This window comes from Mytilus edulis, chromosome 12 (genome assembly GCF_963676685.1).
Source record: "Mytilus edulis chromosome 12, xbMytEdul2.2, whole genome shotgun sequence".
NCBI classification, from domain to species: domain Eukaryota; kingdom Metazoa; phylum Mollusca; class Bivalvia; order Mytilida; family Mytilidae; genus Mytilus; species Mytilus edulis.
This window is the reverse complement of record NC_092355.1, coordinates 18,730,161-18,749,716: the sequence shown is the minus strand read 5'-3', so window position 1 is coordinate 18,749,716 and position 19,556 is coordinate 18,730,161. Positions and strand designations below refer to the sequence as shown.

The following is a 19,556-nucleotide window of genomic DNA, read 5'->3' as shown; positions in this document are numbered from 1 at the left end:
TATCATTGATATTGTCATAACTTTAAAACTGTGTACGGAAACTTTGAATTTCTTTTAAAAATAAGGATTCTTTAACCTAAGAACCAATTATCTTTAGTAATTACCTATAGTTAGTTGTATTTAGCAAAACCTTTCAGAGTTTTGGGAACTAATTATGATCTTAGACTTTGTAATGTATTTCTTCTCTATAAATTCTGTGATTCGAGCTTCACTGTTGTATCTAATGTAGACAGATCACGCGTCTAGACAACTAAATTTATTCATGATATTCGTGTAGGAAGTTGTGTTAGTGATTTGCTTAGCTGTGAATGCAGTTTTATTGTTTGTACATTTTAAATATAATTATATTTATGCAAACATCGTTTGTGTCATCGTTATCCTTGGTAATTGAAGAATCAACACGTTGAAAGCCTGTGTAAATGGCCATGTATATTCTGAGAGATATAGGCTGTGAAATGTCTGAGGTCCCTTCAACAATAGATAAGTTGCTGTTCCACCGGGCAAAGCTTTAAATGCTATTGCTTTTGTATGTAAATCCTAATATTCCGAATGTCGCAGCAAAGATTTAGGAATTAATTATCAATGAGGTAACCCCATGAACAAAAACGTAATTTTCGATATAGGTAAAGATGAAGATAAGATTTTTGAAATCCTTATGTCATTCGTGGACTTTTTGTATTTTCTAATTAACATCTTTCTTTGGACTTACCTTGCATGTATTGCATACCTTTTGTTTACAAGCCTCTTTTTTGCAAATAACGGTCAATAACCCGCAAATCCGCATGTTCTACAAGGAAAAAAGTTATTAGTATGCTAAAATTTGGCATTCACAACATATGTGTTGAATTGAAGAGATAATGTTCCGGCAGGTTGTCGGCATTCCTCTGGGAACCATCTCTGAATCCTCTCCTTGTCGACCTTTTCTTATTTTCATAAGAGTCAGAGTTGCTTAATACACTTGTCAAAATCTAAAAATTTCAAAGAAGCTATACTATTTTATTTCATATATATACAGATCATGCAGATATGTTGATCATTTTATTTCCATTAACAATTCAAACTTTTCCGATTTAATCACAGCAATACATCCTCTTGAAATACCGATTGAAGAAAACACATATACAGCTTTCTTCGCATAATTTCCATCAACATTGATTTAACAACATATCGATAATCTGTATACCAAAATCTATGACAAACGAGATTTCGATATAGAATTGATAAATACTATGTAAACTGTTGTAGAATCGATGAATTTTTGTAAAAGATTTATGTCTGAAGAATTACAGAAAAGGTATCATAGTGTACATGCAGAATAACGCGAAAATAATTGTCCTGTCTCCGAGTAGTTATGACAATTATGTTTAAAGAGGGATGTAAAGACGGGTATCTGCACGGAAGAACGCGAAATAAAATTGTCATTTCAAGATGAACAAACAATTAAAAAACATTTTCACGTTGATCTTTTTGTCGATTTCAAGAAACCTTTTTCACGGCTGCACGAGAAATAAAAAATGGCAAAACACATTGCCCGAAAATAACCCTTTACCCCCTCTTTTTAAATGTTAAATCGTTGGGTATGACTTAAAAGTCGCTCTAATGAAGGAATCAATACACGGACGCCTTTTACTTCGTTTTTCTCCCAAAATTACCCAAACTGAATAACCATAAGAATAGATTAAAAATGCGACTATGGATGTTACCTTTAGGACACAGATGCATGATGATTAATTTTTTGGGAAGGATGAGAAGCGACAGAAAAAACGAGGTCTTCTCGTTTAATAGTATAGATTTGGGTTAAGTGACCGCCGGCAGTCTGCGAATGTTTTCTCGATCGATGGCGTTTAAACTAACATACACACGAAATTCTGATAGATTTTAGCGAGGACATGCATTATTAACTGTTTATTGCAGACTGTATGTAAATGAATATACGTTTAAGTATGTTTCATATCAAATTTGAGAATTTGTGTCAAATCGGTCAATATGATTTTAAATGACAGCCAAGGCCACTTTAGGGAACATCGCGTACTTTTTTGGAAAATGCATCAGAAAGTTCTAACAATGATGAGATAAAATAGGTGGTTACTGATTCCCAAATGGTGCAACATGGTCTTTCATTATTTATTCTAGGTACTGAAGTTGTGTATCGTTTAATTTTACTTTAGTTTCCTCGTCAATTGTCGTCGTGTTATTATCTTTCTTTTTAAACTATCGGTGCGGATGAGTTCTGATATGCATTTGGACACACATGATTTTGAGTGTTTTTTTTCTATTTTACTTACCAATGTATTCTCATTTGATTGTTTTTATAAATACCTTAAAGAAATGAATACTTGAGATGCAATGAATGCAATTTCCGATATAATTGGTATTTCCAAGGTGCATAATTCTTTCAATAATATTTGGTCGGCACTGATTTTCAAAATAATCTGAGACATTAATGCTAATGAAAAACTGCGTCATACATTTGATGAAAATCTAGCAAAAATTGTACGCTTGAGAGCGCTAACAATACAGTTTTCAATACACTTGATATTTCAAATGATGAAAACTCTTTTAAGCCTCGGTCACAACTTAACGGATAGCTCGAACGGATGCCGAAGGGATAACTTTTTTTCAATCCGTTCAGGTCAATTAGATGTCCGTTCTTATCCGTTAGAGACGTCCGTCCATATCCATTTCATGTCCGTTTACGGACGTTTTATCCGTCAACGTCCGTTCTGTCCGATGAAAAAGTTTGAGCATATTCAAAACTTTGAACGGACGTTCAACGGATGAAGTGTCTGTTAAACGTCCGGTAGACGTCCGTTTCGTACGGTACTCGTCCGTTTCGTTTCCGTTTTGTATCCGTTACTAATCCGTTATACATCCGTTGAAGGTCTGGTAGACAAATTCATCAACGGACTTCTACCGGACGTTTAACGGATAAAACGGATGATGAACGGATGTGAAACAGATAAATGCCAAATGAAAGTTTCGCGTCATAAATGCCAATTATTGGTATGTCATATTCCTTGAGTGACATGAATTCTTATTATTTATAATCGATTTTAGAGTAAGGGCACGTCTTGACTATTAAGTAGCTCTTATTCAGGCCAGACACTGCCCTTTGGTGGCATTTTGAAGAACAAACCAAAAACCATTTACACAGGAACTTTTTGAATATTTAGGCGATTTTCATGTTTTATTATTGTTGCCTTTAATTTTCCGTATATCTTGTTCATCCGTTTTATCCGGTACTCTTCCATTAGATGTCCGTTTTATGCGGTACTCGTCCGTTGGATGAACGTTCGACATCCGTTCCGTCCGGTGCGTGTCCGCTTCTCGTACGGTGCATATCCCGTACGACCACAGCTTAAAAAAAACTGTTAACCGTCGCTATTTATATTTTCCGATACATTATTAATTAAAACCTATTAAATATGTTGCATTACAATCGACAAGAATTGTACATATGAAAACGCTAACAACGCAATTCTCATTCAAATAAATAATGTTTCCAAGGGTCATAACTCTCTTCAACATTGTTGATTTGCACTGCTTTTTTTTCATCTTGTCCGATAATATAGGATTCATAACAATCAAGCAAAAATTATGCATACATTTGTGTGAGTGTGCTCGCTAAACAATGTTTTAAATATTATTTCCCAGCGAAATAACTCTCTTAAAAATTGTTGATCGGCGATGGGTTTCGACGTTATCCAACATATTTTTAAAATAAACCTGTGATATGACTTTCAAAAAAAAATAATCTGGAAAGAACTGTTAGCATAAGTGCGCTAACGAAGCCGTTTTTCTTAAAATTGATATTTCAGAGGGAAATAACTGTCAGATCGGCATTGATTTGACGACTTTTTCAACACAATGGTCGTATTAACATATGCTATCAATTTCATAAAAATCGGGCAAAAATTGTATACGTTAGGATGGACCGATTGACGGACGGATTCCCGATATTTCTGTTCCCTGTAACTCTTCATGCGATAACAATACGATCAAAGATAAAACTTGGAAGTGGAAAATGTGAGTTATTATTTAATCTGTTACTGAAAAATATAATATCACAAAAATTTAGATTGGAAATGGGGAATGTGTCAAAAAGACAATACAGCGAGGAAATTCCATTAGCGGAGACAGACTTCAGCTGGCTCCTAATTAAAATATGATCTAGTTCCATAAAAATGGACGTCACATCAAACTAAAAAAACACACCATATAAATGAACTTAAATTAAAAATTATATAAAACTAGCAAAGGCAGAGGTTCCTGACTTGAGACAGTCGAAAAAATGCATGGGTTAAACATGTTTTGTGAAATCTCAACCTTCCCCATTGCATCTAGCCAATGTAGAATAAATAAACACACATCAATACGCACAGTAATTCTCAATTTAAAAGAAATCTTATATCAGAATAGGTAACAAATGAAATTAAGCATAATGACATAAAAAGGTCTCTAACATTTACTCTGGATACAATTGCTTAGAATAAAAAGTATGACATGAATTGAGTTATGTCAAAGTCAATTTGATATGAACAATTATAAATACAAGATGTTTGAACTATGAGGAATAATTTTACATGATCAGCTTAATAGTTATTAACATTTTATAGATTGATAGCAAGTGTCATTTTATTTCAAAACTTTAAATCCGGTATCAAATATTTTGAACATAAAAGTAAGTGCAATTAAAAAGAACAACAATATCAATTGTGGTATCATTCTATTCACCAGAATGAACGATGCTAAGATAAAATTAAATAGATAAGATATTACAGGTTCATTTCTCATGTTTTAACGGCAGATGCCTTGAAGAATTATTTCTAACTCAAAAGTCATTTTTATCTGAACCGGAGTAAGAACTCACTACGTAGTGATGTAATAATGTACTATATGTTCAATTTATCACGTTAACATGTTTAAGCTACCGAAAGCAAAGGGCGGGAAAAAATACGATAAGCCAAGTCAACCCCCCCCCCCACCTCCCCCCAAATACCCCTATATTATGCTGTTGGGGTATCGAAACAACATCACCTGCATTATGTTCAGCGCTCTATACCACCCGACCGCATAGACTCAATACATTTTCGGTGGCCTGGTGTAACATTTCCTATATAGTAAAATTTAGCGTTGTAAAAACGTACACGGTATATTAGGCATAGTACATTGTATATATATAGCTACAATGTGCTTCCTTGTGATATTAGCATTATAGTTTATATAACCGGTTTGATATCGTTTTTTATGAAAGTTACGAGGAAAACATTTGATATTTGTAATGATTCATTTAAATGCATCAGATCTTCAATTCCTTTTCTAAGAATCATTTCAAGCGTCCTATCACATATAACATTTGCATATCCAACGCACAAATGATACGATGTAATATATAATTAAATTGTAAGATAAACGATCATGTATATTTATTAACCAGATTGATTTAAACGTTTCTACAATTACTGCATTTGAGTTTTTTTTTTCTTTTCAATAATACTGTTAATGTTGAGTTTTTTTCATCAATTATTCATTTAGGTTTGTTTTGTTTTGTTTTCAAAGAACCATGACAACATGAAGCTTTTACTGATCTGAAATACGTCAAGTATGAAGTAAGATAATTTTATTTCTATTTTATATGACTTTTTTATTTTTGTTTTTATGAGTTTGAAGAAACTAGAACACACCCGCAAAATCGCGGGCATTTAGAGCTTGGTTAAAATGTTGTAAACTGTTGTAGAATGAATTGTTTAGAAATATCTTATGTCTGGAGAATTTCAGAAAAGGTACTTAAAGACAGGACATTTTTAAAGTATTTTTTCTATAAATTCCATTATTTTTGCATATCTGTTTACTATGAACATACGTATATTATAAATAAGGTGTATTTGCTGTTATATATCCATTCCTAGTTTCTTCTCCACGGCGATCACTGCTATATTATATAGAGAGTCTCTTGGTATTATAGTAGTATAATCATATTATACATGCAAATAAACGCGAAAATAATTGTCCTGTCCCGGAGTTATGTGTAAGTTTAAAACAAAAAAAGTCTTGTATGGCTTAAAAGTCAGTCTGATGATGGAAACAATATCCGAACGACATTATTTTCGTTTTTCTCTCAAAATAACCAAATTTGAATAATCATAAGAACGGATGGCAAATGCGACTATGCATTTTACCTATAGGACACAGAGGCATGATGATTAATTTATTTTGGAAGGAAGAGAAGCGACACACACAATGAGGTATTCTCGTTTAATAGTATAGATGATGTAGATAAAAATTTCAATTATGCTAAGTTAACATGTTGAATTTATATTTCTGTGCACTAATTGCAATGCTTTTATTGATCTGATAAATAAAGGCAACAGTAGTATACCGCTGTTCAAAACTCGTAAATTTGTGGACAAAAAACAAAATTGGGGTAACAAACTAAAACTGAGGGAAACGCATTTAATATAAGAGGAGAACAACGACACAACATTAAAATGTAACATACACAGAAACGGACTAAACATTATACAAAATCCGATGAGAATAACAAATGTTGTTATGAAATACGTGGGGTATGAAGTCAGATCATTTTATTAATATTTTATATTGTTTATGTATTATCGTTTCCATATTTTCATGAAATGATGCAGGAAAATTTCAAGCATACAAAGTAAGAATTAATAATTTACATTTCTTCGTATGTGTTGCAATGATTGTATGCATAATACTAGGTAAAGTGTTAAACCATAATATCTGCGGTTCCTTAAATAAATGCGTAGAACAAAATATTTGCTACGTTACGAAAGATATATTCAAGCTCATAGTATGTATTAAGTAGATGACAAACTAACAACGCAATGACAAAAAAAGGCATTAAAACAGACAACAGTATACATAACACAACATAGAATGTTAATTCAACATTTCGCTTGAAATAATGAAGCTTACATACCGCGATGTGCTTTACATTAAATTGAATATTTAATCCATATATTTATATGACTTTATGTTAGCAGTTAAACTTTCAGCATGTCATGTTGTAGGAATTTCCTCAAAATGAAGGGTATATTTTTGCTGTTCGTCTACATTATACCATTTGTAACTAAGCATGCTAAGGTAATGTTGACTATGAGTGGAGGATCTTTTCAGAAAGACAATTTTTGGGAAATAAATCCCATGCTTGTTTTCAATTTGGTGACATCGGACCAAAACAATGATTTACAGTAGTTGTCGTTTGTTTATGTAATATATACGTGTTTCTCGTTTCTCGTTTTGTTTATATAGATTAGACCGTTGGTTTTCCCGTTTGAATGGTTTTACACTAGTAATTTTGGGGCCCTTCATAGCTTGTTGTTCGGTGTGAGCTAAGGCTCCGTGTTGAAGGCCGTACTTTAACCTATAATGGTTTACTTTTTAAATTGTTATTTGTATGGAGAGTTGTCTCATTGGCACTCACACCACATCTTCCTATATCTATATAAAAGACTGTATGCTGCACTACGGAAGTCATGCTGTAAATTTTGATCAGAATAATTTAAACTGTGAACTATTGCATTTTACAATGGTGAACTTTACCTTGTCAGATTGGACGGGAATGCATTTTTCAGAAATTAAGAACGGTTGGAATCAGGTATCCTTTGTATGACAGTTTATGTTTATGTACTTTTGTACTATTAATTTCAGTTGAAATACCCTTAATATTTCTCAACCCTTTGATAAACTATCAGGATAAGTAAAAATCCGTAGCTAAAGCTTTGTCCAGATGAAATAATTATCTTTCGAACGTTTAGTTTCTATCGTTCGTCTGCTGAACACAGAAGGAACATTTAGGGTGTCAAGTTTCAAGTTCCTAAGCAAAAAATCAGCTCCCATCCAAAGAACCATCGTGTCCAAGCGGCAGTTTAAATTTTGCAAGGCCTACATGAACATATTAGATTCATTGATAATGTGTTGTTTCGTCATTATGCATAAAATAATTGTGACTAAGTTTGGCAAAAGACAAAACATCAACAAAGATACACATAAGTTATGAATAACATTACTTTGTGACTTTGTGAAAAGTAACTAAATATGAATGTATGCAACAACATTGACATTAACCTAAAACCTTATGTATCAATAGAAGAGAAAAATAGCGCTTAAGGGGGCTCACGGGTTTAAATTTTCGCGCCCACTGCGCAACAAGTTGCGCATAGTTACGGTATCCATGACGGAAACCGGCCAGTTGTCACAACAATTCATACATTATTATTTAGCGTATTAAAAATAGTTTTGAACCAATAAAACATTTGTTTATTTATACAATATCTTACCTTACGTTTATTTATATTTATTTTTATCTCATGAGTTATTTTGTTATTAAATTTTGCACTTCCGGTTTTATAAATATGTAAACAAGGAAGTCAAAAACGAAAGTTATTAATGTAGTTTGTACTATTCAGGCGGTTATTGTAGACTAAGAAATAATAAACGGAAACGACGGAATCTGGTGAATATTTCGGTGTTTTTATATGTCTTGTATATGCTGTTTCACCTACGAAATGAACCAGCCAAAGTCCTGTGCACCTGAAAGAACTCGAGACAAATGGTAAGTAAAATAAATCGGAACAACCGTAAACTGTATTATAACCAGAATATCGTCTGCTGTAGGAGTATGTCTGTAATAAGAAATGAGCGAGGGAAGTTTTCAAAGAATAAACAAATACAGAAAACTAAAAGGGTAGAAAACTTGGTTTACAACCGACCAAATTGTGTAACACAAACTGTTGAAGATGAAGTTGATATACATGTTGTCCCTGATATTTCTATCGACCATCCTTACGTCAAAGAAACCACAACCACTAACTGTTCTGATCCTTTTTTCCAAAATGAAATCGTTATAGATTCGGCAGAAAATGATTACAATGTAGATTTTGACTTAGACTTCACATACATTCCATCAGATCTTGTTGATTTAAGTTATTGCCGTTTTGTGGTAGAACTTGATGTCCTTGCCAAACAATTACAACAATGCACTAAGTGTTGTACTCCTTTGCACCTGCACAACTCACTTGGATTCAGACCCCTTGGCTTGTCAGGAATATTGTTTGTTCAGTGTACTGAATGTGGAAATGTTGACAGAATCAAATTGGGCAAAACTCACTATCGCACTGAAGTGAAAAGAGGAAATGGTATTTTTGATATAAATACTAAAGTGGCTACAGGTACTTCAATATGTTACTCTTTTATTATCTTTTCCAATTATAAATGACTACCAATTATTGCATTGAGCCAGTCATATGGAGACTTTCCCTGAAATAATCATGTGTACATGTATGTATTATAATTAGAGATTGTACTTTTGGTATAGGTATGTTGTAGCTACATGTAGTCATTTCTTACAAAAACTTTTTGTCCACTATGGGCGGTATAAGGTCCGTTTGTCCTGATAACATGTTCGTCTGCAGTGAGTTTGTTCGCCCATACATATAAAAGTAGATGATGTGGAATATATGATTGCCAATGAGACAAATCTCCACAATAGACCAAAATTACTCTAAAATTAACAACTATAGGTCACCATATACAGCCTTCAACAATAAGCAAAGCCCATATCTCATAGTCAGCAGAGTCCACTGGCCCTTGTTTTGTTCTCTTTACTATAAAATAATATATATCAAGAATACATGTACATGTATTAAAGTTTAATAAATTGAATCAGATATTTATATATGATATTATCATATATATTCTAGATATGTATGGAAACACATGAGAATGTTTAAAAGTTGATAGCTTGTTTTGAAGCATGCATGGTTCAATGAGACAATGATTCTTACTGACTGATTTAATTCTTGTCCTTGATGGATTAATAATTTTTTGGAAAAAGTAGCCTGGTAATACTAACAATGATGTACAAATTTTAGATCATGAAAAGAATTTACAATATAAAAAAGAGGACGTGGTATGATTGCCAATAAGACAACTCTGCACAAAAGACGGTTAGAGACCAAATGACACAGAAATTAACAACTATAGGTCACGGTATGGCCTTCAACAATAAATTAAGCCAATACCTCATAGTCAGATATATAAAAGCCCTTGAAATGAAAATGTCAACAAGAAAACTAACAGCCTAATTTCTGTGCGAAAAATTAAAGAAAAACAAATATGTAACCCATAAACAAACAACAATTACTGAATTACAGGCTCCTGACTTGGGACAGGCATATACAAACAGAAACATTTTTATTTATTATCTATACAGTACTCACAAATTGACTGACTATTTTTTTTTCTCGGTTAACAAATACATGTATCAATAAATACATATTCTACTATGCACCTCAAAAAGAAAGTAATAAATTAGTTGAGATTCAGTAAAATTTTCAACACTCTTTAACCTAATCTGTTCAGATAATAAACAGTATGCACTTGACACCAATGCGAAAATTAATAAAATCAGGGCTAATAGAAATTTGGTAAATGGTTTTCATTCTCCACTTTAAGATTAAAGGTATAAAATATGGAAAGTTCTTTTGTACTGGTCAGGGTAAGAAAGTTTTTTTCCATATTCTAAACTATTTTTTCACAATGACTGTTTACCTTATAAATTTTCCATGGAATTAAATCACGCCTGTGCGTTTAAACATGCAAGAATGCCAGATTGAATTAGCAGAAATTGACAGATTCTGCTAATACATGTAATAGTTTCACCAAAATTAGTCATTAATGTGTAGTATCAAACAAAATTGCATTTCCGGCATGTAAATAAAAACCATCTATTTTTTCATGAGAATGGATGAAGAAGAAGGTAATTATTTCTGAAAATGTTGCTTTTAGTATGATTACTACATGTATTACTAAAATGTATTTCAGTATATGTATTAATAAATACCATATTGAACAAATAAGTATTTGAAGTCAAATCCATTTTATTAAATTTAGATGCTTATTTTAACATAAAATTTTCAGGGATGATTCATGCTGGAATTGGGGAGACCCAATTAAACAATCTGCTAGCAGCAATGAATTTACATTGTATAAACTCCAAGACCCTGAAGGACAGAGAAATTGAGATTGGTGAGGTGATGGAATGTAGTGCAGAGGCCTCAGAAAGGAAGTTTTTGTTAGAGGAAGCTGTTGAAGCTATTTCACTTAATGAAGGTTAGATCACACGACAATATAAAAATACATATAAATGCAGCTTTCACAATAGTTTTGTTCTGGTGAGAATTCCTCCATCATTAAATATTTTTTCATGTAGATCACTGGCTATAATTACTATAAAGATTAAATTTAGAAATGTTATTTTTATATTGAAAATAAAAGGATATGTTTTTTAAATGCATTTGTTTTTCGGCAAAAGTTAAAATAACATGAATTTACCTGGAAAGCATTTCTTTAACATATATTATTTATTCAACTGAATGGAGGAAAAACATTTAAAAAGAAATGTTATGAGTAACTTTGAGTTTTTTATATTGTACATGAGTATTTTAGGATTGTTTCAACTTATAAACAGCTGGTTACAGTATATGAAATAACATACATGTGTCAGCTTGTACACTTCATAAAACCTCAAACTTTTTTTTCTCAAACAAAGCAACTTTTATTCAATAAATATCACATTTAATATGTAAATCTCGTCTGAAACCTTAGCTCCCTATCTGTTGCACCGGCATTATCAATGACAAAATTCAAGTTGGACTTAACAGTTTTTGCAAGTCTTAAAAAATTCTTTGTTTTGCCACATATACATGTATAAAGGATGTTCAAAATTGGACATCTGACTGGAAGTTAGAAAAGATATTCGGTGCAGACTGTATCTGTCTCAGAACATGTTGTGCTGAAGTTACAAGTATGTATCACTAGTTATCTTGATAGAAAACTATCAAATCAACTCTTCAAATGCAATACTAATTATCAGCCATACATGTGAAAATGTTAATTAATGTTGCTACATTTAAACTGGACATTATTTCTAAAAAGTGCATTTTCAAATTTCAAATTTATCAATATTAAACTGGTTCATTTTCTTTCAGATAGTCAACAACAAGAGGGTATACATGCATCAACAGACACATGCTGGCAAAAAAAGGGTTCTGGAAGAGCATATAATAGTTTATCAGGTTTGTTTTGATCAAAAAAATTACTATAGTATCATTATGCCTGTAAATATAAAGGTTTGATTCTATGAAATACGAAAGATATGTTTTTAACAGGGTATGGAATTTCCTTGTCTGTTTAATGTTGACTAAACAAAGGAGTAGGTCCGGTAAGGACCGATTTTGGCCTCAAATTTCAGTTTCATCTGACGAAAGATTTTGACCACTTTTTAAACACTTAAGTGTCTATTTCATTTGATTCAATTATTTTTTGTGAAAGATTTTAACTCATTAAGTCATAAAAAATGATCCGATTCAAGCTTAAATATGAAAAACCTACCAAATATGCGAAAAAATGTCACTTTTCAGATAGTTTTTGTCAAAAATGAAAGTGGCCGCATCCGTGTTCATCCTCAATCTTTATATATGTTATGTATTATCATCAAATACAACTTCCATTTAAATATTTTGGATGAACACGAATGCGGCCACTTTCGTTTTACACGGAAACCGTCTAAAATTTAACTAAAATGCTTGAATTTTGATGATTTCAGTAATTTAGCATGACTTAATGGTGCTAGTTCTCAATATATGTGCATTGCATTGCCAAAAACAGCCAATATTTATGTAGCAGAACCATTCTACTATCCAATAAATAACTAAAAGTTTACTTTTTCAGAATTTTGTAAAACTGCTATATTTTGGGGCCAAAAAGGGCTCTTACCGGACCTACTCCTTTTGCCTAGATGCACATGAAAATAAATAAATTTGGTGTTTTTACTGTCTTCTGATTGGTTAAAATTATTAGTTTTATTTTCAATGTTGTCAATCTTAATGGCGACCCGCCCACTCTGACGTTGTGTATTCATATGCAACCATGTGTGTACGTTGTTATTGTTAATATAAATAATATAAAAAGTGCTTTGAGCCATATTTTTGATAGAAATTTATTTATAATGAATGGCAATAATTTATTTTGCATTTATTGACGCATAAAATAAATTTTTGACTCTTCACATTTTGCATAATCCGCTTTCCATTAAATAAATATTATACCTGCCCTACTACATAAAGCTAATTCTCTTTTTGGCAAGATTCCCTTGTCTTGGCCACTCACAACAAGTACAAAAGGGTATGGAATAAGGGGAGGGGGGTTATCAAATGTTTCCGTTGTCTGTTCTGTAAGTCCTCAAGTTTGCATTAACTTTATTTTATAAAACTGATACATGATGCTTATTACCATGAAACAAAGATCAAGTTCAGTCATTTTTTATACGACAGCAATTTTTTTTATTTTGTGGTCGTATATTGGTATCATGTTGTCGTCCGAATACTTTTGGTTTTCGCACTATAACTTTAGTTTAATATAAGAAAATAGAAACCTATGAAATTTTGACACAAGGTTTATGAACACAAAAGGAAGGTTGGCATTGATTTTAGGAGTTGGTATCCCAACAGTTGAGGAATTGGGGGCCAAAAAGGGGCCCAAATAAGCATTTTTCTTGGTTTTCGCACCATAACTTTAGTATAAGTAAATAGAAATCTATGAAATTTGGGCTGTTGTCTCTTTGACACATTCCCCATTTCCATTCTCAATTTTATATTTTTGATTTTCACAAAAAATTGAATCCTTTGGGTTCTTTGATATGCTGAATCTAAAAATGTACTTAGATTTTTGATTATTGACCCAGTTTTCAAGTTGGTCCAAATCCGGGTCCAAAATCAATCTTTGTTTAATTACATCAAAAATTGAATAAATGGGGTTCTTTGATATGCCGAATGTAACTGTGTATGTAGATTCTTAATTTTTGGTCCTGTTTTCAAATTAATCTACATTAAGGTCCAAAGGGTCCAAAATTAAACTTAGTTTGATTTCGACAAAAATTGAATCCTTTGGGTTCTTTGATATGCTGAATCTAAAAATGTACATAGATTTTTGCTTATTGACCAAGTTTTCAAGTCGGGGTCCAAATCAGGGTCCAAAATTAAACTTTGTTTGATTTCATCAAATATTGAATAATTGCGGTTCTTTGATATGCCAAATCTAACTGTGTATGTAGATTTTTAATTTTTGGTCCTGTTTTCAAATTGGTCTACATTAAGGTCCAAAGGGTCCAAAATTAAACTAAGTTTGATTTTTACAAAAATTAAATTCTTGGGCTTCTTTGATATGCTGAATCTAAACATGGATCCTTTTTTGATAAAATCTGGCTCTTACTATACAGATTTTAAATAAGACAGATATTTTTGTATGTTCAAATAATGTTATGATGATGTCTGTGTGGTTGTTCAAAGAAGTTTGAGTTTCTCTTTACTGATTTTAACAATTTGATATGTTCCCACTTCTTTGTTACAGCTTAGTGACTTATATGACTATTTACATATATGTATTTATTTTGATTTCAGGAGTAGCATCACTTATTGGACAGAAGACTGGGAAAGTTCTGCATCATACCATGAGATCTGGGGATTGCAGAGTATGCAGCATAGCAAACAGAAAAGGAGAAGTACCCAGAAAACATAAGTGCTCTAAAAACTGGACTGGATCAGCAAAAGCAATGGAGCCTGACATGGTTGTCCAGATGATCCGTGCTTTGAAGGAACAAAATGTCCCAATATCAGAACTTGCTGGGGATGATGATTCAACTGGATACAACAGAGCCATTAAGGAAATGCCGGATCTTCATATGGAGAAAACTAGTGATCGCAATCATGTAACCAAAAATATCGTCAACAAATTATACAGCATGAAGCCAAAGCATAAGGAATTATCTGTAATGGTGATAAATGCTATTACCAGAAACTTTGCCTACATGGTTGACCAAAATAAGGGAAACCAAACTGGAATAGAAAATGGGTTAAGGGCGTCGATTGATCACATTTTTGGTGAACATGCACACTGTGTGCAAAGTTGGTGTGGCTACTTAAAAGACAAAACCACCTACAAACATTCAAGCCTTCCACATGGCAAAGATTTAAAATCTTTGGACTTGAAGTCTGATCTTGAAAAACTGTTCTTGGATAAATTGGTGCCAAACTCAAAGAAACTGGCAAATCTAGCAAGTTCTCAAGCTAATGAGAGTTTGAATATGACCATAGCTACTAAAGCACCAAAATACAAACATTACTCTGCCTCATCCAGCTTAAGCTACAGAGTTAGTTCAGCAGTTCTACAGAAAAATGAAGGCTATAGCTATGTGTCTGAGGTTAGTGTAAAATATGGTTAATATTATGTGCATAAGCAAATTTAGTGTAAATGTAAAATAGCAATATAGAAAATTAAAAATATACATTTACACCTAACTATAAGACCTTTAACAATGAAAAGTGTCTACAATTTTGGAATAACAAGATGTTGATCACTAAGATTCTAAAAAAACTGTGAACCAAAGATCTTCAATAACAATTAAATTACAAAAATAAAATTAGACTTGAAAACACAACAACTGGGCAAGGTTCATGAATAAGTGCAAATTCATAATTCAAATTTACCTCCCTGCTTTCAAGTAAAGCATTGATTGTATAAGCTACAAACGTTTACTCCTCTATCTATCTTATATTTGCCAATATTCTGTTGTACATGTTGTATCATATCAGACTGGCTTAGCCACTAAATGTTTCCCCTTTCCATCAAATGTTAAATGTTAAACTTATTACAGGTACATGAATCATCTGGATTATCACCTGGTACTGAAACATTGAAGAGATCATTGAAATTAAACAGAAAGAGAGACAGAAAGTCAACTGTTTCGAAGACAAGAGAGGGAAAAAAACAACGTCTGCTTCTGAAGAAGAAAAGAAGTTCCAAGAATTCTGGAATGGAAGTCAGAGAAGGAAAAACTTACGAAAGTGAAATAGGTGATTATTTTACATACTGAGTTATTTTTGGTATCATCTACCATGAACAAGTACATGTAATTTTACACTTACATTGACATTGTCATCATCTCATGACATATCATTGTTTGGATGTTAATTTGCTTAATTGGACTTGCTTTTACTAATAGATAGTTTAATATGTGTTTTGAGTTTTTTCACTTAAATTATTATATTAAGATGATCTGATAACTGATAAGTACATAACCTAGATACATTTATTTGAAATTAAAAAAAAATATCTAGCTTTTTTTGTGGTCAAAATTCAGTAAAACCTGCCTGTTGCAAATACATGTATCCAACATCAAATGGTTAAAAAAAAATCACATTACAATATTGTGTAATTTTATAATACAACAGTCTTTTGACTGTATTGGATAAAATGTTTAGATTTCAGAAACAGCAGAAAAAAAAAGTTAGGAAACTGCTGGTAATATACACTTTTAAGTGTCTCTGATGTCATCATTCTAACAACTGATTCAATGTCAATGTCATCTTATCATGTGATCAATTTTATACTTCATGCATACAATTTTTGTTCTAGGACTTGAACATCCAGATCAAGAAGAAATTTCTGAAGTTATGGAAATAGACAAATTTGACAAAGAAGCAATTACAGTTGCACCTTTGTTGGTGTTTGACTTAGAAACCACAGGCCTTAGTAAGTTTTAACTTTCATTGTTTACGTCTGTTTACAGGACGTATTGTGGTATACCATTGTCCATCTGTCCAGTCTGTCTGTAATCAACATGTTGGACATGAACTAAAAAGGGCTTGCACCAATTTGCATAAAACTTTGGTTAATTGCTTATATCTTATGAAGTAAGCTCCTTTTAGAATTCTAAAAAATTCAGATTTTACATTTTTGAGTAATGGGGTTTTATTTATTAAAAAAGGAAATTTCCAGTTCTCGGATAATTACCTAAAAAACTTAATTTACATAGATAGAGGGCCCTCTTAACTTAATTTGGGAAAAATTGATTTACCTCTATGGATATATGTAAAATCGATTTTGAATTAAGAAAACTTGCAGCAATGTTGACCCCAACCCCACTCCACCTTCCACCCCACCATCAAACTATTTGAATTGAGTTTTTTATCCTACATCGATCTTCTGATGTCGTCCCTAATTAAATTCATATAACCAATTTCATGTTCTTTGACTTCATTTATTCAGAAACCTATAATATGTCAAATATTTAATTACAATCCAAATTTAGACCTGAATCAAGCTTTAAGAGAGTCCATTTTTGTCCAAATTGTTCAGATTTGGACCTCTGCAGGCATATCCAGCTGTACCCATGAATGTTATGACTATAACATGAATAGAAAAAAGCTAAAATTTAAGTTGTTGGATGGTAGTCTTGTGTTGTATTGTATTGCTATGCAAGTAATTGTATGTCCATCTCAAATTAAAAATATTGAATGACCTGTAACTAACTCATGAATGTTGTTTTTATACTGTGTTTAAAATTACATATTAAAGTAGAGACATTCAAATATGCATAGTAAATTATGATTCCAACTTCTCTTGCATGCAATGTCACAAGCAAAATATATTATTATGCAACAAAAATGATTTCAGGGACAGAGAGTTTTTTTTTATAGCTTTAAGGTTAAACCCGAAGGTGGCATGAGACTTTATACAATCATTGATGATGAAACAAAAGTTTATTGAACCCCTGAATCAATCCTGTAATAGTACCTATTGCATTATAATTTCTTTTTTTCAGGTAGATCATCTGATATTATACAACTTGCAGCTTGTTCAAAAGACAGCACTTTTGATACCTACATCTTACCAAGCCAACCAATATCAAAAGAAGCCACCAACATCACAAAGATCACAGTGCGTGGAAACAATATGCTGTATAATTCAAAACCAGTCAACTTTAAATATCCACATCAAGCTCTTACTGATTTCATTACATTTCTGTCAGAATTTTCATGTAAACCAATTCTTGTTGGACACAATATCAAGAGATTTGACTGTCATATTTTGTACAATGCCTTAAGATTTTATAACATGTACTCAGAATTTTGTAGCCATATAACTGGATTTGTAGATAGTTTGGATGTATTTAAACATGTTGTTCCTGGACTAAGTTCTTATAGTCAGACAAATCTTGTTGACACACTTCTTGATGAAACCTATGCTGCTCATAATGCCTTAGAGGACACTAGACTATTATTTAGATTAATCACTTGTACATCACAAGGAAATGTTATATCTGATAACATCACAGATTTTATTTTTTCTTCCAACTATCCACATAACTGCCACATGCATCAAGATAATTTAACAACTTTTAGTGAGGCTATTAACTGTAAAGCTTTATCTAAAGCCACAGCTTTGAAAGCTGCACGTTCTAATTTAAGGTTGTGTCATTTAAAATTATCTATTGAAAGAAATGGATTAGATGGTTTACGCGCACTGTTGTCCGAACTTACGAATCAAGGAAAAGTGCGTGTAACCAGTTGTAAAAAGATTATTCAAAAGATGTATGACTTTTTGACTCCTGAAAGTTAAGGTGGCTTGGGCAATTTTAAACTTACTATGATAAAAATTGCTTTTTTAAATATTTTTAAATTCTAAGTGATATATTTATATATATATATATAATAGGTGCTTTGTTCATTTATGCTCACAATCACTCCTTATAAGAAGTATACACTTTTTTGTTTTAAACTTATTAGAAAAATAGATTTATTGATGAATAAAACTAAAAACAGACCTGACCTACAAAAATTTCCAAAATATTTGGTCTAATAGTTTATCAGTATTTATGATTATAAACCAGATATAAGGGAATGCATAACAGCTTTGATAAAAACAATAATGTTGAATTTTTTGGCCAAAACTTTTTTTGTCCTAAGCCACCTTACATATATATTAACATAAATATTGTGTGTGTTGTTCTTTCTGATTAGATGATATCTTGAATTCCATGTATCATTATAACAAATATCATCACTTTTGTTATGAATAAACAAAAATGAAAATAAAAGAAGGGAAATAAAATATATGTGTGCTTCCTATTTCTTTGTAAAAAAAAGGGTTGTATCTATTTTTGAACAATAATTCTAAATCCTTTTCACAGTCTTGATTCCATAAATATAAGTTTCAACAGAAAAGTTTTAATATCAGTTTGTTTGAAAAATAGAACAAATTTTACAAAATGCTGAGAACTTTCAGGCTTGAAAGGGTTCATCATAGATTGGTTAAGAAATCCGAAACACACACATATTTTTATATGGCCTCACTTTAAAATTGGAATGTGGTTTGTTATTTATTATTTGTGCATGATATAACTGGACATCAATTGTGTTATTTCAGCAGAACTGAATAATTTTGTTTGTCTATTTATCTTAAAAGTTGTGAATAACAAAGTGTCACAAAATGCGTTTAGAAACATAGCAGAGCACATACCAAAGGAAAAAAGGCAAGCAAAAAAAAATAAAAGTGCAAGGTACAGTAAGAATATCACTAAAACAGGGGTTGTACTTAGATGCTCTGGAAGGATGAGCAGTTCCTGCTTTTTACAAGACACTTCTTGTGCTGGTCAATGAGGGTCGTGTACAGTAAGGAGAAAACATCTA

At 31.9% G+C, this 19,556-nt stretch overlaps 1 protein-coding gene across 2 annotated transcripts; it reads left to right on the top strand.

Annotated features, from left to right (window-relative positions):
* The first annotated feature begins 8,363 nt into the window (after nt 1-8,363).
* LOC139497915 (uncharacterized) lies at nt 8,364-19,233 on the top strand. Of its 2 annotated transcripts, none has more exons than XM_071286157.1 (7): nt 8,364-8,581; nt 10,948-11,139; nt 12,018-12,104; nt 14,487-15,286; nt 15,740-15,938; nt 16,501-16,617; nt 17,690-19,233. In XM_071286157.1, the coding sequence occupies exons 2-7, from the start codon at nt 10,950-10,952 to the stop codon at nt 18,484-18,486; spliced, it is 2,190 nt and encodes a 729-aa protein (XP_071142258.1). In that variant the 5' UTR covers nt 8,364-8,581; nt 10,948-10,949; the 3' UTR covers nt 18,487-19,233. The 2 variants fall into 2 exon arrangements, with proteins under 2 accessions (XP_071142258.1, XP_071142257.1); XM_071286156.1 differs by lacking the exon at nt 8,364-8,581 and adding an exon at nt 8,628-9,197.
* Nucleotides 19,234-19,556: the final 323 nt, after the last annotated feature.